Raw genomic sequence first — 25,220 nt, 5'->3', positions numbered from 1 at the left:
ACCATGTAGATATCTATAATAGAAGGGTGAAACTGTACATTTACACCAAAACAAAAAATATTGAGGTACCAATTTTTTGTACTTACCTTTCATGTAAATGGCTGATCTAGCGTTTTACGGTTTAGTTTTCAATAGATAACACTCAACTATAATCAGAGCACATTATTGTACTCAAAAGTACACAATAAACCTTAAATCATACACATTTTCCACTCCTAATCCAAATATTCGGCGAAAAAGCAAGGTAGGTAAACTATCCAAAACAGTCGTGAAAAAGGCCCATAGACAACTAGACACAGTGTGCGAAAGCGAGAATTATAGGACAGAAAGAGAAGGAAAACAAGCAATCTTCGATAGTGATTCACTATTATTAATATTTAATTATAGTTTTATAATTTTAACTTCGTGCTCTTCTTAATCTATTCAAAGCTGCAGCATTCTAATAAGATTATTTAAACTGTTGAAATCAGATTTTTGTGTGTCAATAACTTTTCTTTATTACTAAAAATTATTTTCGAGCTTTTTATCGATATTTACAAAAAAGATAATCCTAAATTCCAAAATAATATTCTACACTAAAAAAATGGTAGTGTCAAAGAGACGTCAAATTCAGATAAATTTGACAAGTAGCATTGCATTTCGTTTTTCCAATAACTTGGCTGCCCTTTTGTAATTTGTTGTGTAATAAAGTAAGAACATAAAAAAATACAAAGATGCTAGCAAGGTCTATGTTGCGAAACTTTGGTTTAAGAGCTGGAGTTAGGTTTTACAGCGACGGTACCGGACAAAACCAGGGCACGTCTTCAGTTACCTCGCCGTCACCAGCCACTGCAAAAATGGTTTCTAACGTTCCAGGTCTTAGCAGTGCGGTAATACATCCAGCATCAGAGCCTCTGGGTCCTGGTGTAGACCCTCAAAAGTCAGGGCCGTACAAAGTGCCCGAATACTTCTGTTACGACAACATGAGCTACTTTGAAGCTGAAATTGAAATGTCCAAGTTTAGGCTTCCACAGCCATCTTCACTCAAGCAGTAGACTTCTAAATGAATATGATTATTTAGTATTACAAGTTGTAGTTATCAATTAAATAGATTAATAAATATTATTGTTTTAATACATAAGTGCATTTTAATTTAGTGTCATACATAGTTTAGCAGATTTAATTTGTTTAACACTGTATTTAGTTTTTCTTTAATACTTTGCAGCACCATTAAGGCTGGATGCATGCACCTAAGGATACACTTCTGGTATCAAATATACCAGAAGTTAAGCATCCTTAGGTTACAGTATGTTTTTTTTGCACCCTCAGGCTACACACCTAATATTTAGCTTGTCTCTGTGAGGCTTTTACCTGCAGGATTAATTCAATAAAATTTTATTGTAAAAAAAAATATCGTGGCTGATAGTCTAGCCACGGTCTACTCAAAAATCTAGATGAAGCCCCTCAAATTAGTTGATGAGTAAAGATTTTAAACTAAGATTTTTGTGGTTAAATCAACAATTCTTAAATGTAGTTCAACATGTTTTGGACATCTCATACCTCCGCAATCCTGTTGTGACCACAAGCCTTGCAACTGGGCTGAAATATCAACAAATCCCATAATATTAATGTGGTATGCACCTGTACTATGTTCAAGAAATAGTTGATGAGTCTTGTTATTTCATGGTTAAAGTCCAAAATATCTATAATCAAGTAGGCCCATAGATGGCATTTATTGTTGGTTATGTAACAACATAACCATAAACTGATATAAAATAACAAATTCATACCATTGAAGTAAATGAAAGATTGTTGCACACAAACAAGTTTATTACTGGTGATGCATCAGTGTCACTGTATGTTAGGTACATTGTGGGTATATACATCAGCCTTGTCCTTCCGAACCTTCCCGCACAGAGGTGTTTTAATTAATTAACTGGGGTAGGAAATCAAAAGCCCCACAGAACAGAACAGAAATCTCCCCCCACCGGTAGTAGTAGCTAGCTAACACACTACCTACATACCACCAAGTAGCATTTCAGTACTATGGCAAGCAGTCAAAAATAAGAGGTATGGGTCTAGTATATCTGCTGTGCTCCCAACCAGAAAGCCAAGGCTACCATCTTAGATTGCATCATTACTTATTATAGAATAAAAGAAACCATACACTATACGTAATAGTAGTGACAGAAATAAAAAAAGACTTGAATGTGTTTACTTTTATTGCATCAACCGATTTCCATACACACTAACCTACAACTACGTAACCTTAAAATGCAACATTTATCATAATAATAAGAAGTACAAGTACACAGTATTATATATTACTTTTATACATTTTGTAAAATGCAAAAAGGATAAAACAAATGCTAGACAGCAACTGAAGCAGCGCCACTAATTAAAACTGCAGTTTCTTCATCAGAAAGAGTAGTCGCAGGCTCCAGGCTTATGGCATACTCTTTCTCAGCCTCATGTTACTTCTTTTTTGTGAGTTTTTCTGATAAATCATCAAAGGATGGATCCGAGAGATTGATCATTAAACTGTTGCCAGGGAGGAAGACTCTATTTTGTGACTGTGCAAGCATTCTGGAGATACTTTGAGCTGCTCGGATTTTCCTTAATTTAAGGTAACCAGGACTCATTCCCATGGCTTTACCTAACATCTCTGCAGCTTCTGCTTCTCCCTCAGCCTGTACAATCTTCTGTTGGCGCTCCTGCTTTGCTCTTTCAACGACGAAAGCAGCACGCTGAGCTTCCTGCTGCGCCACTTGTTTGGCTTCAACTGCAGCTGTGTATTCCTTGCCAAAACTCAATTCTGTGAGTGACACATCGTCCAAAATTATGTTAAAGTCAGCAGCCCTCTCCACCAACTCCCTTCTAATCAACAGAGACACTTGCTGTCGCTGAGTGATAAGCTGTGATGCATTAAACTTAGCAACTACTGATTTCAGAACTTCATTACAAATAGATGGCAAAACTTTCTCATCATAATCAATGCCTAGTTGTCTGTACATAGTAGGCAGGCTATTCGAGTCTGGTCGCGATAAAACTCTCAATGAGATGTTTACCATTTGTAAATCTTTGGAACCAGTGGGAGAGGAAATTTTTCGGGGCCTTGATCTTATGTCATAAATGATGGGATACTGGAACCAGGGTATGCGGAAGTGCAGTCCTTCTGTCATGACATGTTGTTGTATGCCTCCGATTCTATTAAACATGATAGCCCGATGACCACCCTCAACAGTAAATAGCGATTGGGAAATTCCATAGGCCGCTGCGCCGACGACGGCAACCACTTTCAAGCCGATACCAAGACCGGGAGGTCCACCCTTAGCAAACTGACCCGCCATGTCGTTTAACTTACTTTGCGCCATGGATAATACAATTTAGATGTTTCCAGAGATTATTTAGGACAAATCGTAATAAAAATATAACCTAGCAACTGAACCACCAAATTGTGCAACTCGAGTGAACGAAACTGAAAGCGAATGATTCTAATTTTTAGATAGACTGCCATGAAACCAAAAATAATCTAGACTTACGAATGAATGGAATATTGACGAGTATTACTTTACAATGAGGACACAAACTACGAACTACCTTATTTTGGGGACCAGCCTTCACACAGGCTTTTTAGTTTACTCTGAGGAGGACACAGAGATTATAAAAAATGAAATTGACATACCTTTCATTGCTGGTCTGTAGACAAACTAACAAGGATCACATATTTTGTGTAAAACACAAAATTTCAAGACAAGATTTACCTACCAAACGACAATAAAGATTTGCCTGGGCAGTAAAATACTCAAAGCTATCGATTCTGCGGAATAGAATTGAATATTAAATTTTTGTGGCCTAAATAACATAAACAATGGATTCTTGCCTGGGTGTTGAACAAGATTTGGACAAAGCCACTTCAAAATTCACTGCCCTTAATGATCATTCAAACAAAATTTTGGGAGAAGTAATCAATCAGGTTGAAGACTTAAGGAAAGAGATATCTCAGCGTAAGTAAAATCTATATCAACGCTTTATTAACGCCAATGATATGGCATTTCTTGGGACAGTGAGTTTCTCTTATTGATATGTAATTTTATATTTGAATCACAATATTTAGTGTATAGGTCTTTTCTATGGTCTTGGTGTCACTGAGTCCACTGTGTCTATTAGCTCTAGTATTAGATGATGATAGACAGACACTATAATAATGGCAAATAATTTCTTCTTAGGTAGGGTGCCGGGAAATTGCATAAAACTGCAAGAATTCTCCTCTTATACAAGTTATATATCAAGTTTAGGGTTGGCAGTGCTTTTGTGCATGTATGAAGTGCACGCCACTGGTACCAACATATTTGCATACTTAAGATTATATATAACAGGTTGCACATTCCTATTAGTCATATGATGGCATATCGTAAATAGTTTACAGTAAAAGTGGTAAATCTTAAATTATGGCATGCCACCATGCTGGAAAAGTGCTGCTAGTTAGAATTGATTTGTCATTAAGAACATTATAAAGAACTTTCAGGCATGCCAGTCTCCTCACTATATTTTCCTTCACTGCCATATCGGATGATATTTAATTGCTAAAAATGCACTTTACACTGAGAGTTACAGGTGCATGCCGGGGATCAAACTCTGTATTCAAAAAGCCCACTACGCTATCACCTCGGACAATTGTTAGGGTAATGACTGTTACAGCTGGAGTTAATGCTGCCGGGATGTCTTTTAGGTAGCATAGTCACTAACAAAGGCTGATATAGATACCAAAATTACCCTGCCTGGTATAGACCACTTAAAGAACACAGGACTTTAGGTACTACTGAACAGCTTAAATGTTAACAAACAATGTCTTTCAGAACCTCCAGACACACCTTTAACACAAAATCAAGTAGATATTATACATGAGCTGGCATCTTCAGTCAAGCAATCAGTGTTTCAACTTTCTACAGGTATATATTTTTTTTTATAAAAATTCAGTTTACAGATGTTGTGTTGTGTTCATTAATCTATGATAATTTAATGATTTTGAACAAAGGAGTAAGTTTAGCTGCAATTGTGCACTATAATATTACATTTGAAACTATAATATTACATTACTTAGCAAGTTTTGTTTGGCGATGTAGACAGCCATGTTATAATAGATTGTTACAAGTCTATACAGTACCAGGGAAGTAATACATATAACTTGAGCTTCAAACAGAAAAAGAAGATGATTTTTATCTTAAATTGACTTCTTCAGGTGTGCATTGATACAGCCAGTAGAAAATTATTTAGGGAGATGTTAAAATAAAAACAATTATTTCCAGACCATCGTGAGTTGCATGCAACAGTGTCAAGAGTTGGCAAGTCAATTGACAGGCACTTCATAGCTGACTATGCAGCAGTGGCTCCCAAAGCAGAGTCCTTCTGTTCAGACACAAACAGGCCTATTATGGAGCAAGCTATTGCACAGCATTTATATAGACAGGTATGAAACACAGCTTGATAGATCTTAAACCACATTTCCACAATAAATGCATGAAGCTTGGGATGTCAAATTCAAATTCAAATTCAAAATTCATTTATTTCAAGTAGGCCTAATTTATAAGCACTTTTTCACTGTTTGTAGTGACTCTACCACAGGTTGGGAAGGCAGATTCCACTGAGAAGAGCAGGCAAGAAAGATAGTTTAACAATCTTTAGAATTCTTCTGTTTTGTAAGAGATGAGAGCAGAGTGACCTGCTTTCAAGCAGCCTTGTCTTTAGGAATTCATCAATAATGAAGTAACCACGATTAGCTAAATGTGTTTTTTATATATTGTTTAAACTTAGGTAAAGGTAGATCTAATATTATGTAATAAAAGCATATACCCATCCCCACAAACGATTTATGTACTTCTCTCAGACAATATGCAGATATCACTAATATATGGCTTGTTTATTTCGCATACTTTCACAGTATTTTGTCCTATGGGAAAAAGCTGCAGATATTGAAAGTACTACAGAAAAGAGCTGTACGATCAATATATAAACTTGGATCATGCGAATCGCTTCGTGAAAAATGTAAACAAATAGGTATTCTTACAGTAGCTTCGCAGTATATTTATAATAATATAGTCTTTGTGAGACAAAATATTACTCTTCATAAACAAAAAGCTGAAACTAACAATCGACTTACCAGAAACGGACATAAATGAGGGATGTCTGCGAAAGGAGCAGAACTCCTTTGTGGGGTTGAGTATACGCTTTTACAACATGATTCAATATCAATGCATAGATTTAAAAAATGTGTTAAAACGCATCTAGTACAGCGAGGTTACTATACATATGATGAATTCCTAAATGACAAGGTAGATTGGAAGCAACCAGCCTCACTCTCATCTCGCAAGATAGAAAAATGATTGTAAATATTGATGTTGGAAAAGAGCAACTACTGAGTTTCTTGCCGGCTCTTGGTAGAATCTGACATTTCAAAAGTGCTTCTAAAATAGGCCTACTTGAAATAAATGAATTTGAATTTGAATTATGTCCGTTTCTAGTAAGTCGACTGTTTATATCAACTTTTGTTTATTATTATTATTATTATTTTCGTAGCTTAGCAAAGTTTAATAATGGAATGAGATCTGTTTTGTGACTCTATTTCAAAAGTTTACACCTATCACAATTTGAATTTTTTTTCTTTTTTATATTTGATCTATATATTTTTAGGACCTGGAGGATGTAGGTGACTCGCTTGTCGGCGAGGCTAGAGTGGGGGTGTCGGAGCGCGGCAGTACCTTCGCGCAGTTACAACGTTGTGCTGCCGCTCTTGCTGCCGCTGACCCCGCACCCGCCCTCGCCTGGGCAGCGTCCCGGGAACACGATCTCACCCATTCCCCATTGCTGTTCACCCTACACCGTATGCAGATGATGAAGGTGACTTGATAACATCCCAAATAGCAACTTTTGGCACTGAAGCTTCTAATGAATAATGTTTTTTTTTTTTTTTTTTTTAAATTTTACATCTTGTTAGTACGGCAGGGCCACTTACACTAACTAGATAGAACTACATTATTATACTATAAGACAAATGAATTTCTCGTAGTTTTTTTTTTTAAATATGTTAGCGGGAAAGTTAGATTCACCTACCTTGCAACATTTAATGTCGGTGCTTGACAGGTGAACCAAACCGTCTTGTAATTTTCTTGTAATATAATATCATTCTATAATACAATTTATACTAACATAGTAGTTTCTGTTGTTTTACTAACAAATGGGCCTTAGTTGTCTTAATAAAGAGATTTATAAATATAATTATTATTTATTATTATTTGTGACGGCCGATTGGCGCAGTTTGTAGCGACCCTGCTTTCTGAGCCCAAGGCCGTGGGTTCGATTCCCACTGCTGGAAAATGTTTGTGTGATGAGCATGAATGTTTTTCAGTGTCTGGGTGTTTATATGTATTTTCTAAGTATTTATGTATATAATTCATAAAAATATTCATCAGCCATCTCAGCAACCCATAACACAAGCTACGCTTACTTTGGGGCTAGATGGTGATGTGTGTATTGTCTACTTATTTATTATATTTAGGTTTATGTTGGCAAACGAAGCTATCAACATCCACTTAAAATAATGTAAACATATATGTATGAACGCTTCATAAGTGCCTTTGAATAGGCCTATGAATAATGAAAATTTTAATTTTAATTAAAATTTGAATGAAAGATGACATAAAAATATAGTGTATCGTTGAAAGAATCAATACTATTGAATTAGATATATAATTTAAAAGTATTGATTTTTTAACTATAAAATACTATTAAATATAATAAATAAATAAATGACATGGTGTTATAGTTGTCTGTAATCTACCCAACAGCTGGCGCGCGAGGAGGGCGTATCGGCGGCGATATCGTACGCGCGCGCGTACCTGTCGCAGCACGTGTCGCGCCACGAGCGTGCACTGCGCGCGTGCATGGGCGTGCTAGTGTGGTGCACGCAGGCCGCGCCGCCCGCACCCCCGCCGCCCGAGTACGCTCACCTGCTTGATCTGAAGGCATTGGGTGAGTGCAAGGCATAGCAAGCATTGGGTGTGTGCAAGGCATAGTAAGCGTTGGGTGGGAGTACAAGGCATAGTAAGCATTGGGTGTGCGCAAGGCATATTAAGTATAGGGTTAGTGCAAGGTATATTAAGCATTGGGTGAGTGCAAGGCATTGCAAGCATTGGGTGTGTGCAAGGCATAGTAAGCATTGGGTGAGTGCAAGGCATAGTAAGCATTGGGTGAGTGCAGTGGCGTGCATTGCATATATGCAAATAAGCAGTGCATACCCTACCCTCAGGGTCTTAAAGAGCCTTCAGATAGGACCATTAAAGTTTTGTAATTAAAAAAACACTAAGTAAAAAATATATGAAAGCGCCATCTAGTAATGAGCGGCCAAACTTCTAGGTCAATTGTCGCTAGACAGGCGACAGCGCAACCAGCGCGCGCGAGGCGCATAGCGTACAAAATAAAATTTTCTACTTCGTATTTTAATTTTTAACCGTAAACGCTAAACATTTACCTTTTAAAACACGTAAAAATACCTATATTATTATTTAAATCTCATGTTATCGATTGCAGGGTAAATCCATTATTAAGAATCACTCGACATATGACGCCCTCTACTGTTGCATAGAAATATCAAATAAAATAAGCACGCCCAAAAAAAGAATCGTTCTGCTAGATGTGTGCGTGCAAGTTAGTAGTGTGTGTCGTGTAATGTTATAATCGTGCGCTTGTACTTACAAGATTAGCATCGGTTCACACAAGAACAGTTTCATTCATAAATTCTCTATGTATGGGTGTCTAAGCACTGCTTACGGAAGTGGATAATCAATTACGTGTTTGATTTTTTTATGAATAAAATGATTTGCTTGGTTTGTTATTGTTGTTAACGGTCATTATTCTTTTTTTAGAATTAAAAACATTATTCACAAATGTAAATACCTTTTAGTGTCTTTTAAGAAAATTAAGGAACTAATATTATCGAGTTAGTCTTTCGTTTTGAAAATAATCTATGAAACCAAACGCTGTCTAAATTTTGAAAAATGAATAATTTAGGTTTTCCAGGAATCATTGGAAAGTGAGAGAGTTAACAATAAATATAGTTTCTATTTATTGTTTACATATCAAAATAAAATAGCGTTCGTACCCGTACTTACAAAAAATTAAAGACTATTTTGACTAATTTCGATTGCAATATTATCTATAGCATATTCAATCGCCATTATTGTTTACCTTCGAACAATGCTGTATGGCGTTGGTGATAAATAAACGGTTCAAGTGCACAAATTCAGTAACTTTAACCTTTAGTAAAAGTTTGAGTAGTGATAGTTTAATGTGTTAAGGTTAATTTATAGTTTATTCATTCATTTTATAATGAAAGCATATTCGTGCGGTCTTTGTTTGGGTTCAGTGTGCCTGGAAAAAGTACTTAGAGAAAACTTTAATTTCTATCCCTACCTATATCGTAAAATTAGAAATCATTCGCAAAGGAAGGAGTGTACCAATGTTACAAATATCCCAAAAAAAGGTGATAAAGTAACACGTATGTTTAATAATAAATATTACGAAAACTTTTCTTGGCTAAGCGGCTTTGTACATACCAATCTATTATTTTGCTTTCCTTTTGTTTTATTGTCCAATATACGTAAAGTGTGGAATGATAAAGGATATTGTGATCTTAATAATTTTCATAAAGACGCTAAAAACATGATATGTTGGAAAAATATTATCATCATCAGTGTGCTTAGAAAATGCTGCCGAATGGTGTGTCATAATTTTGTGACGTAAATCAGGGTATGTACTTTTATTCAATTAGCAGTAGATAGACGATAGTATTAAATCAATCAAAAATATAACTTTCGTAAAGTAATTTGATTATAAACCGACATACCTATCTAAAATCTAAATTTTAATTTTACTTTATGTTTGTGCTGAACACCTTGTGCAGACCCTGGGTCCAAGGGCTATGCACGCCACTGGGTGAGTGCAAGGCAAAGTAAGCATTGTGTGGGTGCAATGCACTTAGCAAGAAAGTAGGTCAGTACAAGACTATGGGTGATTTAAAGGCATAATAAGGCATTGGGTTTTTTTTAATTTATTCCTCTACAAGTTAGCCCTTGACTGCAACCTCACCTGCTGGTAAGTGATGATGCAGTCTAAGGTAGTAACGGGCTAATCTGTTAGGGGTATTGCAGTTATATTAAACCCATATACCTAATCGGTTTCTACGCGACACCGTACCAGAACGCTAAATCGCTTAACGGAACCTCTTTGTCGGTAGGATGGTAACTAGCTATGACAGAAGCATCCCACCAGACCAAGTGCAATGTGTTAGTGCAAGGCACGGTAACCCAATGTGTGATTGTAAGTCTTTGTAAACACAGGGTGATTGCAAGGTACAGTAAGGTATTGGATGAGTGCGAGGCATATAACACATTGGGTGTGAGCAAGGGACCGCATGAATCTTTTGTTACTCCTTTATTTTCATATAACTACTAGCTGTTGCCCGCGACTTCGTCTGCGTTTGATTTTGTTTTTAAAGAATTCAGTATGGCTTAGCCTTAAGTGAGTATTGTAGAATATATATACATATATATATAACATGTGACAAATAATTTGCATTAAAATAAAATTGCGACTATAATTAAAGATCTAAGATATCCTATCTCTTAAGTTGGACCAGACTGCTCACGGTGAGCCAATTTTATTTAAAATCGGTTAAGTAGTTTAGGAGTCCATCGCGGACAAACATCGTGACAGGAGATTTATATATATTAAGATATTTGTTTTTTTCCTTTCTTATTGGATAGAAGCAAGCGTTACTTTGCGGAATAACATGATATAATATAAAAATTAGGCTTAATTTGCTATACTCCGCGAAAAGCAGGAGAATCTGTGTTGTGTAATTTATAATTTCTTCAATCCTTATACTCCACACCAAACAGATCTTTGGCAAAGTACCCTCTACGCAAATTTCGCTCCTCAGATGTTGACTTTACAATGAATATTTTTTTTTCATAATTTATTTTACCTTGCTTTAATTGGCTAGGTATTCCATGCTTAATGGCCCTACGGTATGAATTGGTGCAGGGGCGGAAGCAGGTGAGCTTTTTCTGCGCGAGGCGTGCTCACTCCTCCGGCTGGCGCCGCACTCTCCTCTAGCGGGCGCTGTGCTCGCTGGCGCACGCGTGCTCCCCGCTCTACACGATATACGTGCCAAGATGTCGCACCCACACGTGCTCGCCGCTTGGGCTGACGACGAACTGCCTCTCGAGGTAAGTAACTAGCTTTCGGCTCTATTCGCGTTACTGTAGATTTTGTCTATCAATTCGGGAATAGAACTTTTTATCCGGGCGATAATCTCTCACAGAGTCTATGTGAAATTTCATGATGATTCGTTCAGTAGTTAGGCTTGAAAGCGCAACAAATAAACACATTCGCATTTACAGTTCAATGACGCTATGTATTCCTGAATTGTGGAAGCGGTCTAAATGTAAAAAAAAACAACTAACAGGTCGTTCGCTTAGTGATGGGGTAAACATAGGAATAGTTTAGATTGTAACTGCAGTCATCTGTGAAAATTAAAAAAAAACATGTGGTTTACCCTAAAAATACTAAAATAACCTAATCTTCACATAAAATGTTCACAACCTGTCATTTGTTTGTTTACATTCTATCCGCGGATGAATTATAAAACTAATAATTCCTCCAATTGTAAAACACTAATAGAAATTATAAATTGCGATGCAACAAAAATAACCATTTTCTTTGATTGTGTCCTCCAGGTGGAGCTGGGCGAGGAGGGGGGCGGATATCACTCCGTGTTCGCGTGCCCCATTCTCCGACAGCAGGCGTCGGATCACAACCCACCGATGCGCTTGCTTTGCGGACACGTCATCTCGCGTGACGCGCTCAACAAACTTGCTATGGGGCTCAAGTGAGTGTCTAAACACACCCACATCCATCACGCATACCCACAGCCAACACGCGAACCCGCAGCCAACATGCATACCAACAGCCAACACACATACTCTCAGCCAACACGCATACCCACAGCCAACTCGCATACCCACAGGGCCCTTTTGGTTACTTTCAATAGATCGCCTCCCTACGAGTGATACGAACTTAACGGGGACTTCTAATATTAAATAATATTAACAATAATAAAACTTTTATTTGGGTGGAAAAAATTTACTACATTTAAAGTACATATATAAATAACACAACAATTAATCGAGGAGTAAATAACAGATCTTAAAATTAGGTAATAAAATTAGGTAACTAAATAAAATGAATTAGACTAGTTTCTATGATAAGGATTTTACATAAATATAACTGTTAATAATTTCTATAAAATAGCTAAGTTTGTTTTGGGCTTCTTCGTAGAACTTAAAACTAAAGCTAAGCGGGATCCAAATGGGTGCCACATTTGGATCCCGCGTAGCTTTAGTTTTAAGTTAATGAATGTAGTGGCCATCAGCTCAGTGCCATGTTTAATTTTTTATTTTACACATTTTTTATTTTAACAAGTATTAAGGTTAAAAGAGCCATGTATGAGCCTCTTTGCATAAATAAATATTTGGTTCTTTTTCAGATTGAAATGCCCCTATTGCCCCATGGAGCAGTCGCCATCAGAAGCTCGACAGATTTACTTCTCGTAAATACTAAAATACGCATAAACAAATTTGACAGATTATAAAATAGCATATTATTAAGTTTAATCGTTAAACAGATGAAATAAATATTGGAATGAAAGTTGCATTTTTAATGACGTAACTTCATCTGATATTTATGTAATGGTCGCTGCTTAATAAATGTGGTTTTTTTGGCTGACGGAAGGAGACGAGTAATTATATAGTAACATCCTTTTATATGATAATTGAAAAGTAGGGTACTATGTTGATGAGGTTACATAACTATTAATTCATTAACTATTAATTAATTTTCATATACTGTACAAAGTAATAATAAAAAATACGCGATGACAACCAAGATCAAGCATTGGTTGCCTGGAAAAGATCGCTATGTGCGATAAGGCTGCCTTATTTTACACGCTGTATACAAGTCGCTCATATATAACTTGTATAGTATCTTAAGAAATATCAATCTGCTACTGAAACTATAGGATAAGCAGAAATAATTTCTGATACCGAAATTTTAGCTTATCTGAAACCTATGTAATATTTATATATCCACATCCAGATTTGTAATTTCATATACGCAACATCCCTTTTTCCGGCAATGTTCATAGTTCCGTTCCGGTATTGATGTTGAAGATAAAACAGGTATCCATGAAATCTTATATTTGTATTCTCTCAAATAAATAATTGTATAAGTTTCGTACACCCAAAATTATAATTTGTACACTTTAGAAATGTTGGCATACATAATCACGTTAAGTAGTTATTGGAAATAGATTTCAAAGAAATACTATGAAGAAAAACAAAAGCAATTAATTGTAAATACGAAATGTAACAAAAATTTTAAGTTATTGGAGGGAAATTCCCCCTCCCTCTTTATATTATAGACCTATAATATCAAAAACGATCGTATTCACTGCTGTGTGATTCCAAATGGTGTATAAGTATATTTATTAATGGTTTCAACGTATGTTTTAAAGTTTTGCATTTTTTTAAATAATTAAAACATCAACATAACCTTATAGTGAGATGACGGTTGATAGAAGTGAGTGGAAGATATATGTTGTGCCGACCCTGCATAATATGGGATAAGGGCAACAAAAAACAAGAAAAACCATACCTTTAATTAAGCGACATACTCTGAACAAAATAAATGTGTCACTACACTACTTAGCTGTTAAGTTTTGGAAATGTACCCTTATTTTAATGGGCGTAAATCTCTCATTTAATATGGAGAACCAAACGTCTTGACAGATTTGACTTGATGTTACTCAAATTTTGACTTTATAAAAATCCGGCCATTGAAATAATGCGCTGTCAGTTGGGCATCTAAAAACTTGCATGAAACAATAGTTACATTTTTACCGATCAATTTCCTTCGTAAAGTACCTTGTGCCCAGTTTCACCAATTAAAGACATAAACAAAAATTTAATTTTACATTGTAACAGCACAGGTATAAAAATTATTAAAAAACTTTTCTTCTAAATTTATCCATAAATTAAAAAATAATATAAATTGACTATTATTAAATAATAATAACCATTCGTTATTACGGCAAATAGACAACACATGCATACTTTAGTCAAAAAATTTAACGCCACTTTGAAGTAACAGTAAGTGACATAGTTAACGACCTCTCCGGAACGCGTTCTTTCAACGGCTAAATAATAGGGACTCAGAGCCCACAATGATCATATCCAGCCCAAGCATTTTTTGCCCGATTTGCGACTAATGCGTAGGCGGATTAGAAGCCTTGGTTTTTGGCTGGCAGCAGCGTAAGATTTTCTAGACAAATTTGTATTGAGTTATCAAATCTCGTTTGGTTATGTATATAATGGGTATTTTTAACTGCGTTAACGCCTATGTTATTGTTTTCATACCTTTAGTGTTTGTATCTTCATTGACTTAAACATTTGAGCCTGATTTGTACTTTTGGTAGTGACAAATTATAAAAATAAATATTTGTATGTCTCTTGTATCTTGTGTATACATAATGATTATATTTCTTTTATTTATTTACTAGTCTGGCAACACTGACCTATCCGCAAAGGATATGCGAGTCAAGCCAATTTAGCCTTATTGATACGACATAGAAATTATAAATAATAGGTATTTAGCTGAAAATCCAGCTTAAAAAAAATTGCGTTTTTAAATAACTTTCTCGAGGTAATAGTTAACGTTTTAAGTTTGTTTTGTGAATAATTTTTGTAATAAATTAATTTCAGTATTAATTTTGTTCCTATTTTTATCTAAAACCCTATTCCTATTGTAATTTTTAGTAATGATAACTCGAGCTCTTATCTTATTTTCTACTATATAAATCATTCGATTTACTATATAAAGGCTTAGATTTAGTTTAAGGTGCAGAGTGCTGCTGTGAGAAAATGCTCAAGTCACGATCTTAAAGGGATATCAAAGCCTGGCTATTTCTCAAAAAGTAATTTTAGGCCATTTGCTTGATTACTGGAACGTTTACAAAAATTTATTTACACCGACAGAATGACCACGATTATTGGTGGGCTTCCTTTTTTAAAGGAGATGAATCTATTAGCTTACTGAACATAAAGGGTCTGAGGTGCGTTAGTTTGTTGTAACTTTATTTCTAAACAGAAAAAACGCAATACCTTACACCTTTCCCGATCCGTGAATCGAATCCAGGCTCGTGTCTGTATTCGAACATGCCAACATAACCCATCTAGGCCTATTTGCTTAGGTAAGACTTTTATTTCTTAGCGCTTAGGAAAAGGAATAAAAGAAATAATGATCTTTAGTACATAATTTATTTCATGGATATGTACACAGACAAAAAGATTTTAGGACAAATAAAAATTTGGCAATAACTCTCAACAAATAGCAATAATAAGTGGTTTCGTTCAAAAGCCGGAGAAAATATTAACAACAACAATGATTTCAAAGCTTAAAATTATATTCCGAACGTACAAACGTATATCATAAGTTTTTTTTTTGCCCAAATATTGACGTTACCTTTGTAAAGCAATTTCATGGCATATCAAATTGAGTAATAACATTATAAAAAGCTAATTAAACATTGGTGAAGAACGTAATCAAGTACCTTAGGTGGGTCACAACACCCCCACATCACTTAACACCCGACGTTATATCCGAAAATAAGCGACTAATTTGAAATTGATAACTCTCTAATACGGTTCCAACTTTTGTTTGTGTAAGATGATAGTCTGACATTAACTATTATTTAAATGAACTTGTAAGAGCTTTACAAAGGTAACGCAATAAAATAACAATAAAACCTTAATTTCAAACAATCCAATTGTTATAAAAATAATAACAACATTACAAACTAATTAAAAATAAATTAATTCATAAATTATATATTATTTTCTCTTTTTCCGATAAAGTATGAGCCGCAACAATTTTAATATCATGTTGATATAACCTCGTTATGTAATTTTGATTACATAAATATATTATTACACCTCACTGTTTTTGGGTAAGATTGTGTTTTCTATAATTTCGTCATCAAAACAAACTTATCAGCACCGCTGCTATCGAATGCCGAATGTCAGCGACTAGCAGAGCAATCGACATTTCAATTCCTTCCAATTTTGAACACCGGGTCAGCTAAGTTTCTTGTACTATAACTATACTTTATTATGTTAAATTTGACAGATTTAGAAGTTTCAATCCTGACGTCACAAAAACAACTTGCATAGACAAATAGTGCTTGTTCATTAAATAATCAAGGTATAATAGAATATTATGTAGTCAAAATCACCTTTATATATCGCTTAGTAAATAAATCGCAATGTATCACACAATTATACACATAGCATCTACCAGCGAATATTAGGTACTAATTATTGCTGTAAAATTTCATCTACACATTATTATATTTTATACCACCAAAAGAAAGGCTACTTACTATACAGACGCGGAAGAAGTATATTGCTTCTGTATATTTTCAAGGTTTAGTCTTAATCCTTTACTCAATAAGGCTCCTCAGATTTATAATGATGGCACGCCTTTTATGGCGCTATTATAAATGTGAAAGTTTAGTGTAAAGTTCATTGAATATGGTAATGTTTGATTGGGAGGATATTTGATATATTTCCGGTAGGAATCAATACCATATGAAGTATTCAACCGGGATGCATGAATCATTTCATATTTTTACAAAAAAAACCAATAATAATAACTTTTTAACTGCTCATGTGATAATAATAATGACTTACTCCGCGCCTGTACATACCTAATAGATCAATGAGTTAAAGATGGAAGACGCTTCTAAATACAGCAAAAATTTATGTATTTAATTTAGCATTAATTAATTACATAACTATAATATCACTTATCACCTAATCTAAGTATGTGTTATATATTCTTTTTTCTCTATATATAAATACACTCAATTTCTGGTACCTATTTATTTATTTGGATTGTTAATTTGAACTCTAGTCATTTAGAAATTCCCATGTACCTATAATACCTCTTTTGAGTTCGGTTTCTTGTGATTCAGTAATGTTTTTAAAATATAACCTGCTAACACTAAATCTTTCTGCTTTTAAAGATGGCATATTCATTGAAGATTTCTAAATCACTAGGGCATATAAAGTATGGTATAGGATATTTATATTTAATCAATTTGGCACACAGCGTATTTTAAATTACAGTGATACAATATTTTAACTATCATAACCTGAAATTGTAATAATGCCTTGCATTTGAACAGATTGTATTTTGAAACGGAATGAAGAATCAGTTGCGCAACGCAATCGCACTATCGCTATCAATCATTTGTTAAGAGGTTAATAAGTATGACATCTACATCGTTATCGGAACTTATGATATCGAAAATGTATAATTTTTGTACGAAGAGGTGCCAAAATCTACAAGACAAAACGCATTTTACTTGGCTAAAATTTAGATGTCAGGTTCGATTTCAGTTTCGATTGAACGTAGAAAATTGATATCCTTAAAAGATATGACAGACAGGTAGATTTATTAGAGCCATACCGTAAATTGGCTCTTGGATGCAATTGCGTTCCGCAATCACTTCAAGTGATTTTATGGTAATGTGCCCTCGTCAAATGGTTGTACAGTAATTTTCTAAATTGCATTCATACTGAAAGCAACTTTAATTTACTAAATAATAATATTGCTTTTCAAATCAGTCGTGGTTCAGTCTAGCTTAGTTACTTATTAAGACGACATCCAAAGCAAGTGATCAAAATTCAAATAAATATAAATTGTGTGCATTTCCTTGGGAAATTTTATTTAAAATTACTTACAATTATCAAAACCTGTTTTTGTCTCGTTTTGATATAATATGTAAGCCGTTTTAATTAAAATAAATATGTGATTATGATAATGGCTGTACATTTTCAAATATAAATTGTTGTAAACGCACGAGAAAAATATAACACAATTTGAATGAGGCGATTAATATCCTAGACATTTTGTAAGTACTTAAAAATTATAAAACTGAATCTAAATAGAAAATTGACTGAATAAGGGTTATTTATCCATAAGTAAATAAATAAAAATAATATATTATTATCGATGCATAAATTAATTTTGACATTTGTATTATAAATTATACTAAAACGTGACCGCCTTAATTTATTTTTCAAAAAACCAAAATACTACATTACATTTATTATTATATAATAATGTCGATGGGTCTTTTAAAATACACGTTAAATACAATAAATATGCAAGACATTACTGAAATATTTACTACTTAGACTTTAAGCGATAGTAAGTAGATCACATGGTAATGAACACAAAATACAGCTTATAGCTAGAATTTATAAACATTATAGCTTTATTCATATTCTACATCTATCGATTAAGATTTTATCACTTTAAAGTACAAGAGACTTTTAATTTTATCATTAATAATCTTTTTGTAGTGATTTTGTCTTTAATACCAAATAAACAAGCCAACCCACCAAAACCTGACCCACCCCAGAGAGTAATGGCTACGTCTCTGTCTACATTACATTATTTTTTTCACTGTACCATCTCTTTATTAATTCCAAGAGGTATTTTGAAAAAGTTGTAGGTTCTGTTACTGTAATTGTGCTATTAACTTTGCAAATATTGACAGTTAAAACAAAAAAATCTCGCAAGGTTAATTAATACAAGTCCGTGACAAGCACTTTATCTGTACTTTATTATTTTCAAATGCCCTGTATATTATACAATATTGTATAGTAATTCTTACGCTCAGATCACATAGGAATATTAATATATAATATTGTAATACATAGTAAATAGTATTTATATTATAAATACACCTAAATTGCTCAGTTTAGAATACAGTTTTCATAATTACAATTCATTTTAGCACGATAACGGACTAACCTAAATAAATTACTTTTTAAAAACTTAAACCTATCTATTTTGTGTTAAACATTTCCGTCGATATCAATTCATAGCCGTAACAGTTGAAACTGAGGAACCGTTTAATAAGTCACATAGTATCATTACATATAGAAGGAGTAAAATAAGCAAACTAAAAAGATTATGCCAACAAAATGCAGAATGCATTTTGTTGGCATAATCCTCAGAGTGAATGCAAGAAAAATACTGTTCATGAGTCATCATTTTAACCAACTCCGAATAACTGGCTACGTTCACGGTCTACATTTTCAATTAGAGAAATATTTTAAGATAACCTTAGTGTTAGGTATAGGTTTGTTTGACTTCCTGTACAAAAAACATGTGAAAAAAAATTGATCGCTTCTAAAACAAATTAGTTAGTGTTTTAGTTAGATATAAAAAAAAAAGTATTTTCTTGCATTCTGTCGCTAGTGAGGTGATAAGTTTGCGTCATAAAGTATTTCTTAGCAAAAATGAGTTTTAGAATCCTATGTGCATTAGTATTCTAAAACTCATTCTTGCTAGAATTCGAGCTTAGAACCCACATCAAACCATTGTTCTGTTGTTGCACAAATGATTACTAAAGTTTTCAAAAGTTATTTTTCATTTACTTCATGTAAATGAGACATTATACTGGAAATAATAATGATTAGTATAAATTGAAAATCGACAGAAACATACTTAAGTAACACTTATAACTTACTATAATAAAATTCCTATTAAATATTCTATTATTTTGAATGTTCGACTATATTTAACAGAGGGAACCTAAATGCAGGAGAAACTACTACGCTATATTCCATTCCTTTTAATAATAATAATAATTATTATTTAATAAATATGTATCACATCTATCACTATTATTTCTCTACTTAATTTGTAATCGATTTTTTATATACGAGTACATTTGGGTAACCGATCTTATTAAAGAAATTAAAAGTTTTTTATCTTACAAGCATGCTGAGTTTTAAATTAAAGTCGAGGCGCAATTTTTTAATGATACAGGTGTCAGAAGCGCCGAGAGATTAATTTACTATCAATTGCTCACTTGTTTGATACTACATATAGTTTTTCAATACATTTGTAAGTAAAAGTCACCCAAAGCTATTGAATACCATAAAATAACTTTACCTATACATAGATAACTCATTAAAATGTGAAAATATTACCGTTAAACTAAACTGTGGATATACTGTGCAAAGAAAGTACAGTTATTGTAGCCAGAATACTTCGCGAGGGAAATATTAAGGCACCGTTTTTGAAGGTACTTTGCAGAAGGTTATTGCACGCTGCATTGTAAGTAAGAGATGTTTGAATTATGATATATGAGATGTTTTCACAGCAAATGTCATCATCATAATATCAACCCAATACCGGGCCACTACAGGGCAAGGTTCTCCTCCCACAATGAGAAGGGGTAAGATACAATAATAAGAGCAAATATACTGAAGTAAAACAAATTGAATGGAAATAGTCGGTTTTTAGCTAAAGAGTGAGCCTTATACTTAATAGTAATATTAATAATATAGGATGATATTTCATACGAATTGAATAATTAATAATTTTAATATATCAGTAGATATTATATCTGTATGTAATATGTATATCACTGAAAGTATAGACTTTTTTTATCTATTGAATTGTCTTTATTGGACTAGAGATTGGTAAACTTTTGTCTATATACAGAGGTGATCATAGACAAATAAAATTTGCCGAGCAACTTTTTAAGATAACAAACCATTTCTTTTGTGTTCTTTGAACTTATATGTCGACGATCACTTTGCGCGGGGCTTTGCCCCAACAACGAACAGAACTTCGCTACGAAATATTTATATTACATATTTTAACTTAGAATTACATCATTACTAAAAAAAACATTTGAGCAGTACAAACAGAAAAAATCAAAATGCACGCACGCTTGATTGAAACTCTGTTCATATCACATAAATAAATAATCATCAGAAATAGAAATCATCACGTTATATACCCCTTGGGTAAGATTTTAAGTGAACTATCGAGCAGCGCTATCGTGAATGAAATTATCTACGACGACCAAGCGTCTGGATTTAACAAATGAATAGAAATCTGGTAGATTAACGTTAAGAGTTTGTTATATTCAACTTACTCAATGGGCAGAAAACCAGGGCTTGAAATAACCGATATTTATTTGGGTTAAACCGGTTTAAACTGATTTTCACTCGCGTTGGTATGTGCAAGATCAAACCAAAGCGTTCAATCAACCCAGTCAATACTCACACAAGAAAATCGCTAACTGAACACTGGTAGCAGTGAAATGAATCCAATTTCACTGCTACCTACCTACTTAAGGTGCCTAGTGTGAGATTTTTTATCTACGTTTACCTATTCGATAGCGTGAAAGTTAACTATGATTTGTATTGAACCTAAAGAGCGCCATCTAGTGTCAATACTGTTCCCCAGTATAAACTTAGGTAGAAAATCACACAGCAGGCACTCAGAACGCATTTTCAGTACTGATAATATAAGAGTGTACACATTGGCAAATATACTAAGTCTGACTTGGCAAGTTGACAGTTGATAACTTAAAAGAAACCCTTACCAATGTGTACGATCGTTTATATTTTGAGGGAAGATTGTATATAAATTAAAATTAATATATAAAACGGTTAAATACAAATCACAATACACAACTGTACTGGTCAACTTAATATGTGGCGAAGTAAACGTTCAGGCGAATTGGAGTTCGTATTGAAAAGCGTTGCGTTCCTTAGGAAGACTTACATTTGATGTTACCGTCCCCACTCTTGCCCGCCATATTCTCACTGCTGGGTTTAGCGCAACGTATCACCAACCACCCAGTGTTACCTGCAACACGAAATAAAATATTTTACTCTACACAGTTTCCCTGACCATGGTGGTCAACCATTGGAGAGATTTTTACACGCTTTATATTAGCTTCACCTGTATGTTTGTAACAGACTGCGTTGGACTTGATTTTGACCCTCTTCAAACGGTCTGATTTCGTTCAAACTTTGAAGATACATCGAGGACCGATGACAATGAACTAATGTGATAAAATTATTCCATTTTTCATTTTGCAAAATAAGATTTTTATCAATTTATATAATTTTCAACTATAGTAGATAAGGCAGATGTTAATTTTAATTTCCATTTCGATCTTTAGCCAATTTCTCTATTATTAAAAAAAATATGGTGAATGGGTAACCGATTATTTATGCTCTAATAAAAATAATAGTTTAAGAACAACTAAGAATCACTCTTTATAAATACTAAACTCAAATTTAGAAATTATTTTTGGTTTTTTTATATCAATCGTGTTTAAAAGTTTTTGGAACATTTAATTTAATACCAACTACACTAAAAACCAAAAGGACCCACAATTGAGCCCTGTGGGACGCCTATTAAAGTGGTTGGACCCTTAGACTCAAAGTTTTCTGCGATAGAACCCAATGAATAAAACTACAGCCTGAAATAATACTATTCTTATAGTATGTTAAACGAAAAAGCGATACCAAACTGCTTTATCAGATGCGCTGTTTATATTTTCCATCATATGTAAATACTTTGCAGTACAAAAATGTCGACCTTTAGTAGGTCTAAACAAACGTTCGCAAACCCACCCATATACCAATTTTTCCTAAATTAACCCCAAAAACGATTTTTTTGTGATGAGCATATACTATAGACACGCTATGTTATGATCGTTTTCTTTTTTCTGTACTTTTTATTGTGGTACAATACAATTGTATTTAATTATTCGACGAGGTCAAACACACAAATTCACTCACTCAGTACAATCGCTCATTAACTCACTCAGTTTAACACTCACCGCACGTGGGCGCTAGCTGGGTTGTGGGTGAGCGGGCGTGACTCCAGCCAAATTCAGCAGGGCTTCGGCCGTGCGTCGCTCTTCTCCACCACTATACGAGTGTTCATCACGCGCGCACCGGGATATCACCAGGTGGGCTTCTGGGGGGAGCTGGAGGGATGATTAATGCAATAGTAAATAATATACAACGTGTAATCTTAATATATATAAATCTCCTGTCACGATGTTTGTCCGCGATGGACTCCTAAACTACTGAACCGATTTTAAATTAAATTGGCACACCGTGAGCAGTCTGGTCCAACTTAAGAGATAGGATAGCTTAGATCTTTAAGTAAAGTCACAATTTTATTTTATTGCAAATTATTTGTCTATAATTAATTGACAGTCACATGTTATATGTATATACAACTATACTCATTTCAGGCTTAGCGATACTGAATACTTTAAAAACAAAATCAAACGCAGACGAAGTCGCGGGCAACAGCTAGTAGAATTATAAAATACTGTTGAAGGGTGCATAAGTAGGTACATTACATAAGGAATTAGTCTGTAAAAACATTAAATCTAAAGAAGCATCTTTATTTTTCCATACAAACATTCAAAACATTCGTAGTATTTGCTTATGACAACATAAAAATAGAAGTAGAATACAAAAGGCGGCCTTATCGCTTAGTAGCGATCTCTGCCAGGCAACCTTAAAGTTAGGAAAAAAGTCTGAGTATGTGACTGAAAGTATTTTAAGTTTCGTATACAAATTCCAATCTAGATAACGATCACTCAAATAAATAACTCAATTCAATGGAGATAAAGAAAATACATTCAGCGATTTCAGCAAGAAGTCGTAAGAACGAACTGTGCTTTAGATTTATCCCAAAGAGTTTTGATTTAATTTAGGTAGCTAAAAAATCCCTTGCTTTAACGGGGAAGGAAAACATCGTGAGGAAACACGCATGCCATAGAATTCTCCATGTTATCAAAGGCTTCTGAAGTCCACCAGTCCGCACTTTGCCAGCGTGGTGGACTGCGGCGTTAGACTATACGCTGTAGTTGGTTAGATGATGATGATGAAGTTCATTTAATTCATACACGCACGTTGGCAATTTTTTAAAAGTCAGTGTTTGACTAAAGTTCCGTAGAACTTACCTGATCAAGCACGGCGGGTCCATACTTCATAGCGAGTACAGTTGCAGCTGCTAGGTACTCGTCTGCGCCGGGCGGCGTCCGGGTGTCGGCTAGACGTCTAGCCAGGTATGGGAACAGTTGTGGATCCGGTGCGTTCCTACTGGTGTCTGTGGGTTCTGCTTCTATTTCCACTGGAGGCACTGGTTGACGACCGAACGCCTGCCAATTTTAAATTTACGCTTTATGAACGAATGAAATGAAACGAATGAATGAATGAAATACACTTTACTGTACACAAACTGATTATAAAACCATATTAAAGCAACAATAAAGAAAAAATCTTTGAGAATCGGGTCTAGAGAAAAAAAATTAAATTCTAAAACACGTCGTCAATAACTTACGCTTTAACTGATATTCATGTAATAATAATATAAGTTAACAATTTAAACTTTTTTATAAGAAGTAGAAAACTAAAATATGGTAATTAAACATAAAAAGTTTACATAAAACTTTTAATTATACTTAAGGTTAATATTTAAAGTCAGGGCATGATATCCATATGCTGAATTGCGAGCAATTTTCTGTTGTGATTGTTAACTAAGTTCATTGACCTCTCGTGTTCGATTTAGCACTTAACAACCCATCGGGAGGCGGACGTTCATTTTAAGCTTCTTTGACTTCGTGTACACGGGCATTAAACCTCGAAACTGTCACAGAAAACACCGGTTTGTTTCCTTGTGAACTCTACCAGAACTCGTTAGCAAGTATTTCTACCAGTTATTATTTCACAAATCACTAATTCCGTGCCGCCAACGATGGTATACGCTATTAATGATTTAAAAGGATATAAACTCATTTTTAGCACATATAATTGTATAATTTTTCGGTTGCGATCTATGAACGGCAGGAATGTACTAACCTGTAGTAACGTTGATCGATGCTGAGGGTCTACTGTCCAGAGAGATCCTTTGCCTAATCCAGGCGCTGCTGCGACCTATCAAAAATAAATAACCTTAAAATTTTATTACGGAAATCGGAAAGTAGATTTCTACTTAGTCTGTAGTTAAAATAAGGTAAAAGGTAAAAGTCGATTTCACGTTTACCTTCTACCTTATTCTTCAAAAGTTTTTATAAGTTTGGGAATATTATTATAATTGATCTGATAAATGATAAGAGGATAAAAAAAGAATAACTTTTTAAATTCGAAGTTTCAACATTATCATCCGCAGGCTATTGTCCCACTGCTCATCACAGGCCTCATTTCTCATAGGAGATA

At 34.2% G+C, this 25,220-nt stretch overlaps 5 protein-coding genes across 7 annotated transcripts in view; 2 read left to right on the top strand and 3 right to left on the bottom strand.

Moving 5' to 3' along the window:
* The window catches only part of LOC120631363 (transcriptional regulator ATRX homolog), a 39,296-nt gene extending 39,031 nt beyond the window's left edge, over window positions 1-265 (bottom strand). For both annotated transcript variants that reach the window (XM_039900891.1, XM_039900892.1), the window contains exon 1: window positions 87-265. The gene's annotated coding sequence lies outside the window, so the exon portion shown is untranslated. The remainder of the gene's footprint in view (window positions 1-86) is intronic.
* Window positions 266-584: 319 nt separating this feature from the next.
* On the top strand, window positions 585-1,117 carry LOC120631510. The gene has a single exon (XM_039901129.1). It carries the CDS (start codon window positions 714-716, stop codon window positions 1,032-1,034), a length of 321 nt encoding a protein of 106 aa, XP_039757063.1. The 5' UTR covers window positions 585-713; the 3' UTR covers window positions 1,035-1,117.
* A 1,066-nt stretch (window positions 1,118-2,183) lies between these two features.
* On the bottom strand, window positions 2,184-3,472 carry LOC120631664 (prohibitin-2). The gene has a single exon (XM_039901329.1). It carries the CDS (start codon window positions 3,351-3,353, stop codon window positions 2,454-2,456), a length of 900 nt encoding a protein of 299 aa, XP_039757263.1. The 5' UTR covers window positions 3,354-3,472; the 3' UTR covers window positions 2,184-2,453.
* A 199-nt stretch (window positions 3,473-3,671) lies between these two features.
* On the top strand, window positions 3,672-14,861 carry LOC120631557 (E3 ubiquitin-protein transferase RMND5B). The gene is made up of 8 exons (XM_039901189.1): window positions 3,672-3,986; window positions 4,839-4,931; window positions 5,289-5,449; window positions 6,670-6,876; window positions 7,824-8,007; window positions 11,080-11,264; window positions 11,775-11,926; window positions 12,584-14,861. Exons 1-8 carry the CDS (start codon window positions 3,851-3,853, stop codon window positions 12,648-12,650), a joined length of 1,185 nt encoding a protein of 394 aa, XP_039757123.1. The 5' UTR covers window positions 3,672-3,850; the 3' UTR covers window positions 12,651-14,861.
* A 6,568-nt stretch (window positions 14,862-21,429) lies between these two features.
* LOC120631686 (forkhead box protein N3-like) overlaps window positions 21,430-25,220 on the bottom strand; it is a 28,798-nt gene continuing 25,007 nt past the window's right edge. For both annotated transcript variants that reach the window (XM_039901356.1, XM_039901355.1), the window contains exons 6-9: window positions 24,864-24,938; window positions 23,966-24,163; window positions 22,823-22,972; window positions 21,430-21,837 (exon numbers count right to left, since the gene is read on the bottom strand). In XM_039901356.1, coding sequence (XP_039757290.1) covers window positions 22,835-22,972; window positions 23,966-24,163; window positions 24,864-24,938 — 411 coding nt within the window. In that variant the 3' untranslated portion in view covers window positions 21,430-21,837; window positions 22,823-22,834. The remainder of the gene's footprint in view (window positions 21,838-22,822; window positions 22,973-23,965; window positions 24,164-24,863; window positions 24,939-25,220) is intronic.

Source organism: Pararge aegeria, chromosome 18 (genome assembly GCF_905163445.1).
Source record: "Pararge aegeria chromosome 18, ilParAegt1.1, whole genome shotgun sequence".
NCBI lineage: Eukaryota > Metazoa > Arthropoda > Insecta > Lepidoptera > Nymphalidae > Pararge > Pararge aegeria.
The sequence above is the reverse complement of the archived record's forward strand: the minus strand, read 5'-3'. Positions and strand labels throughout refer to the sequence as shown.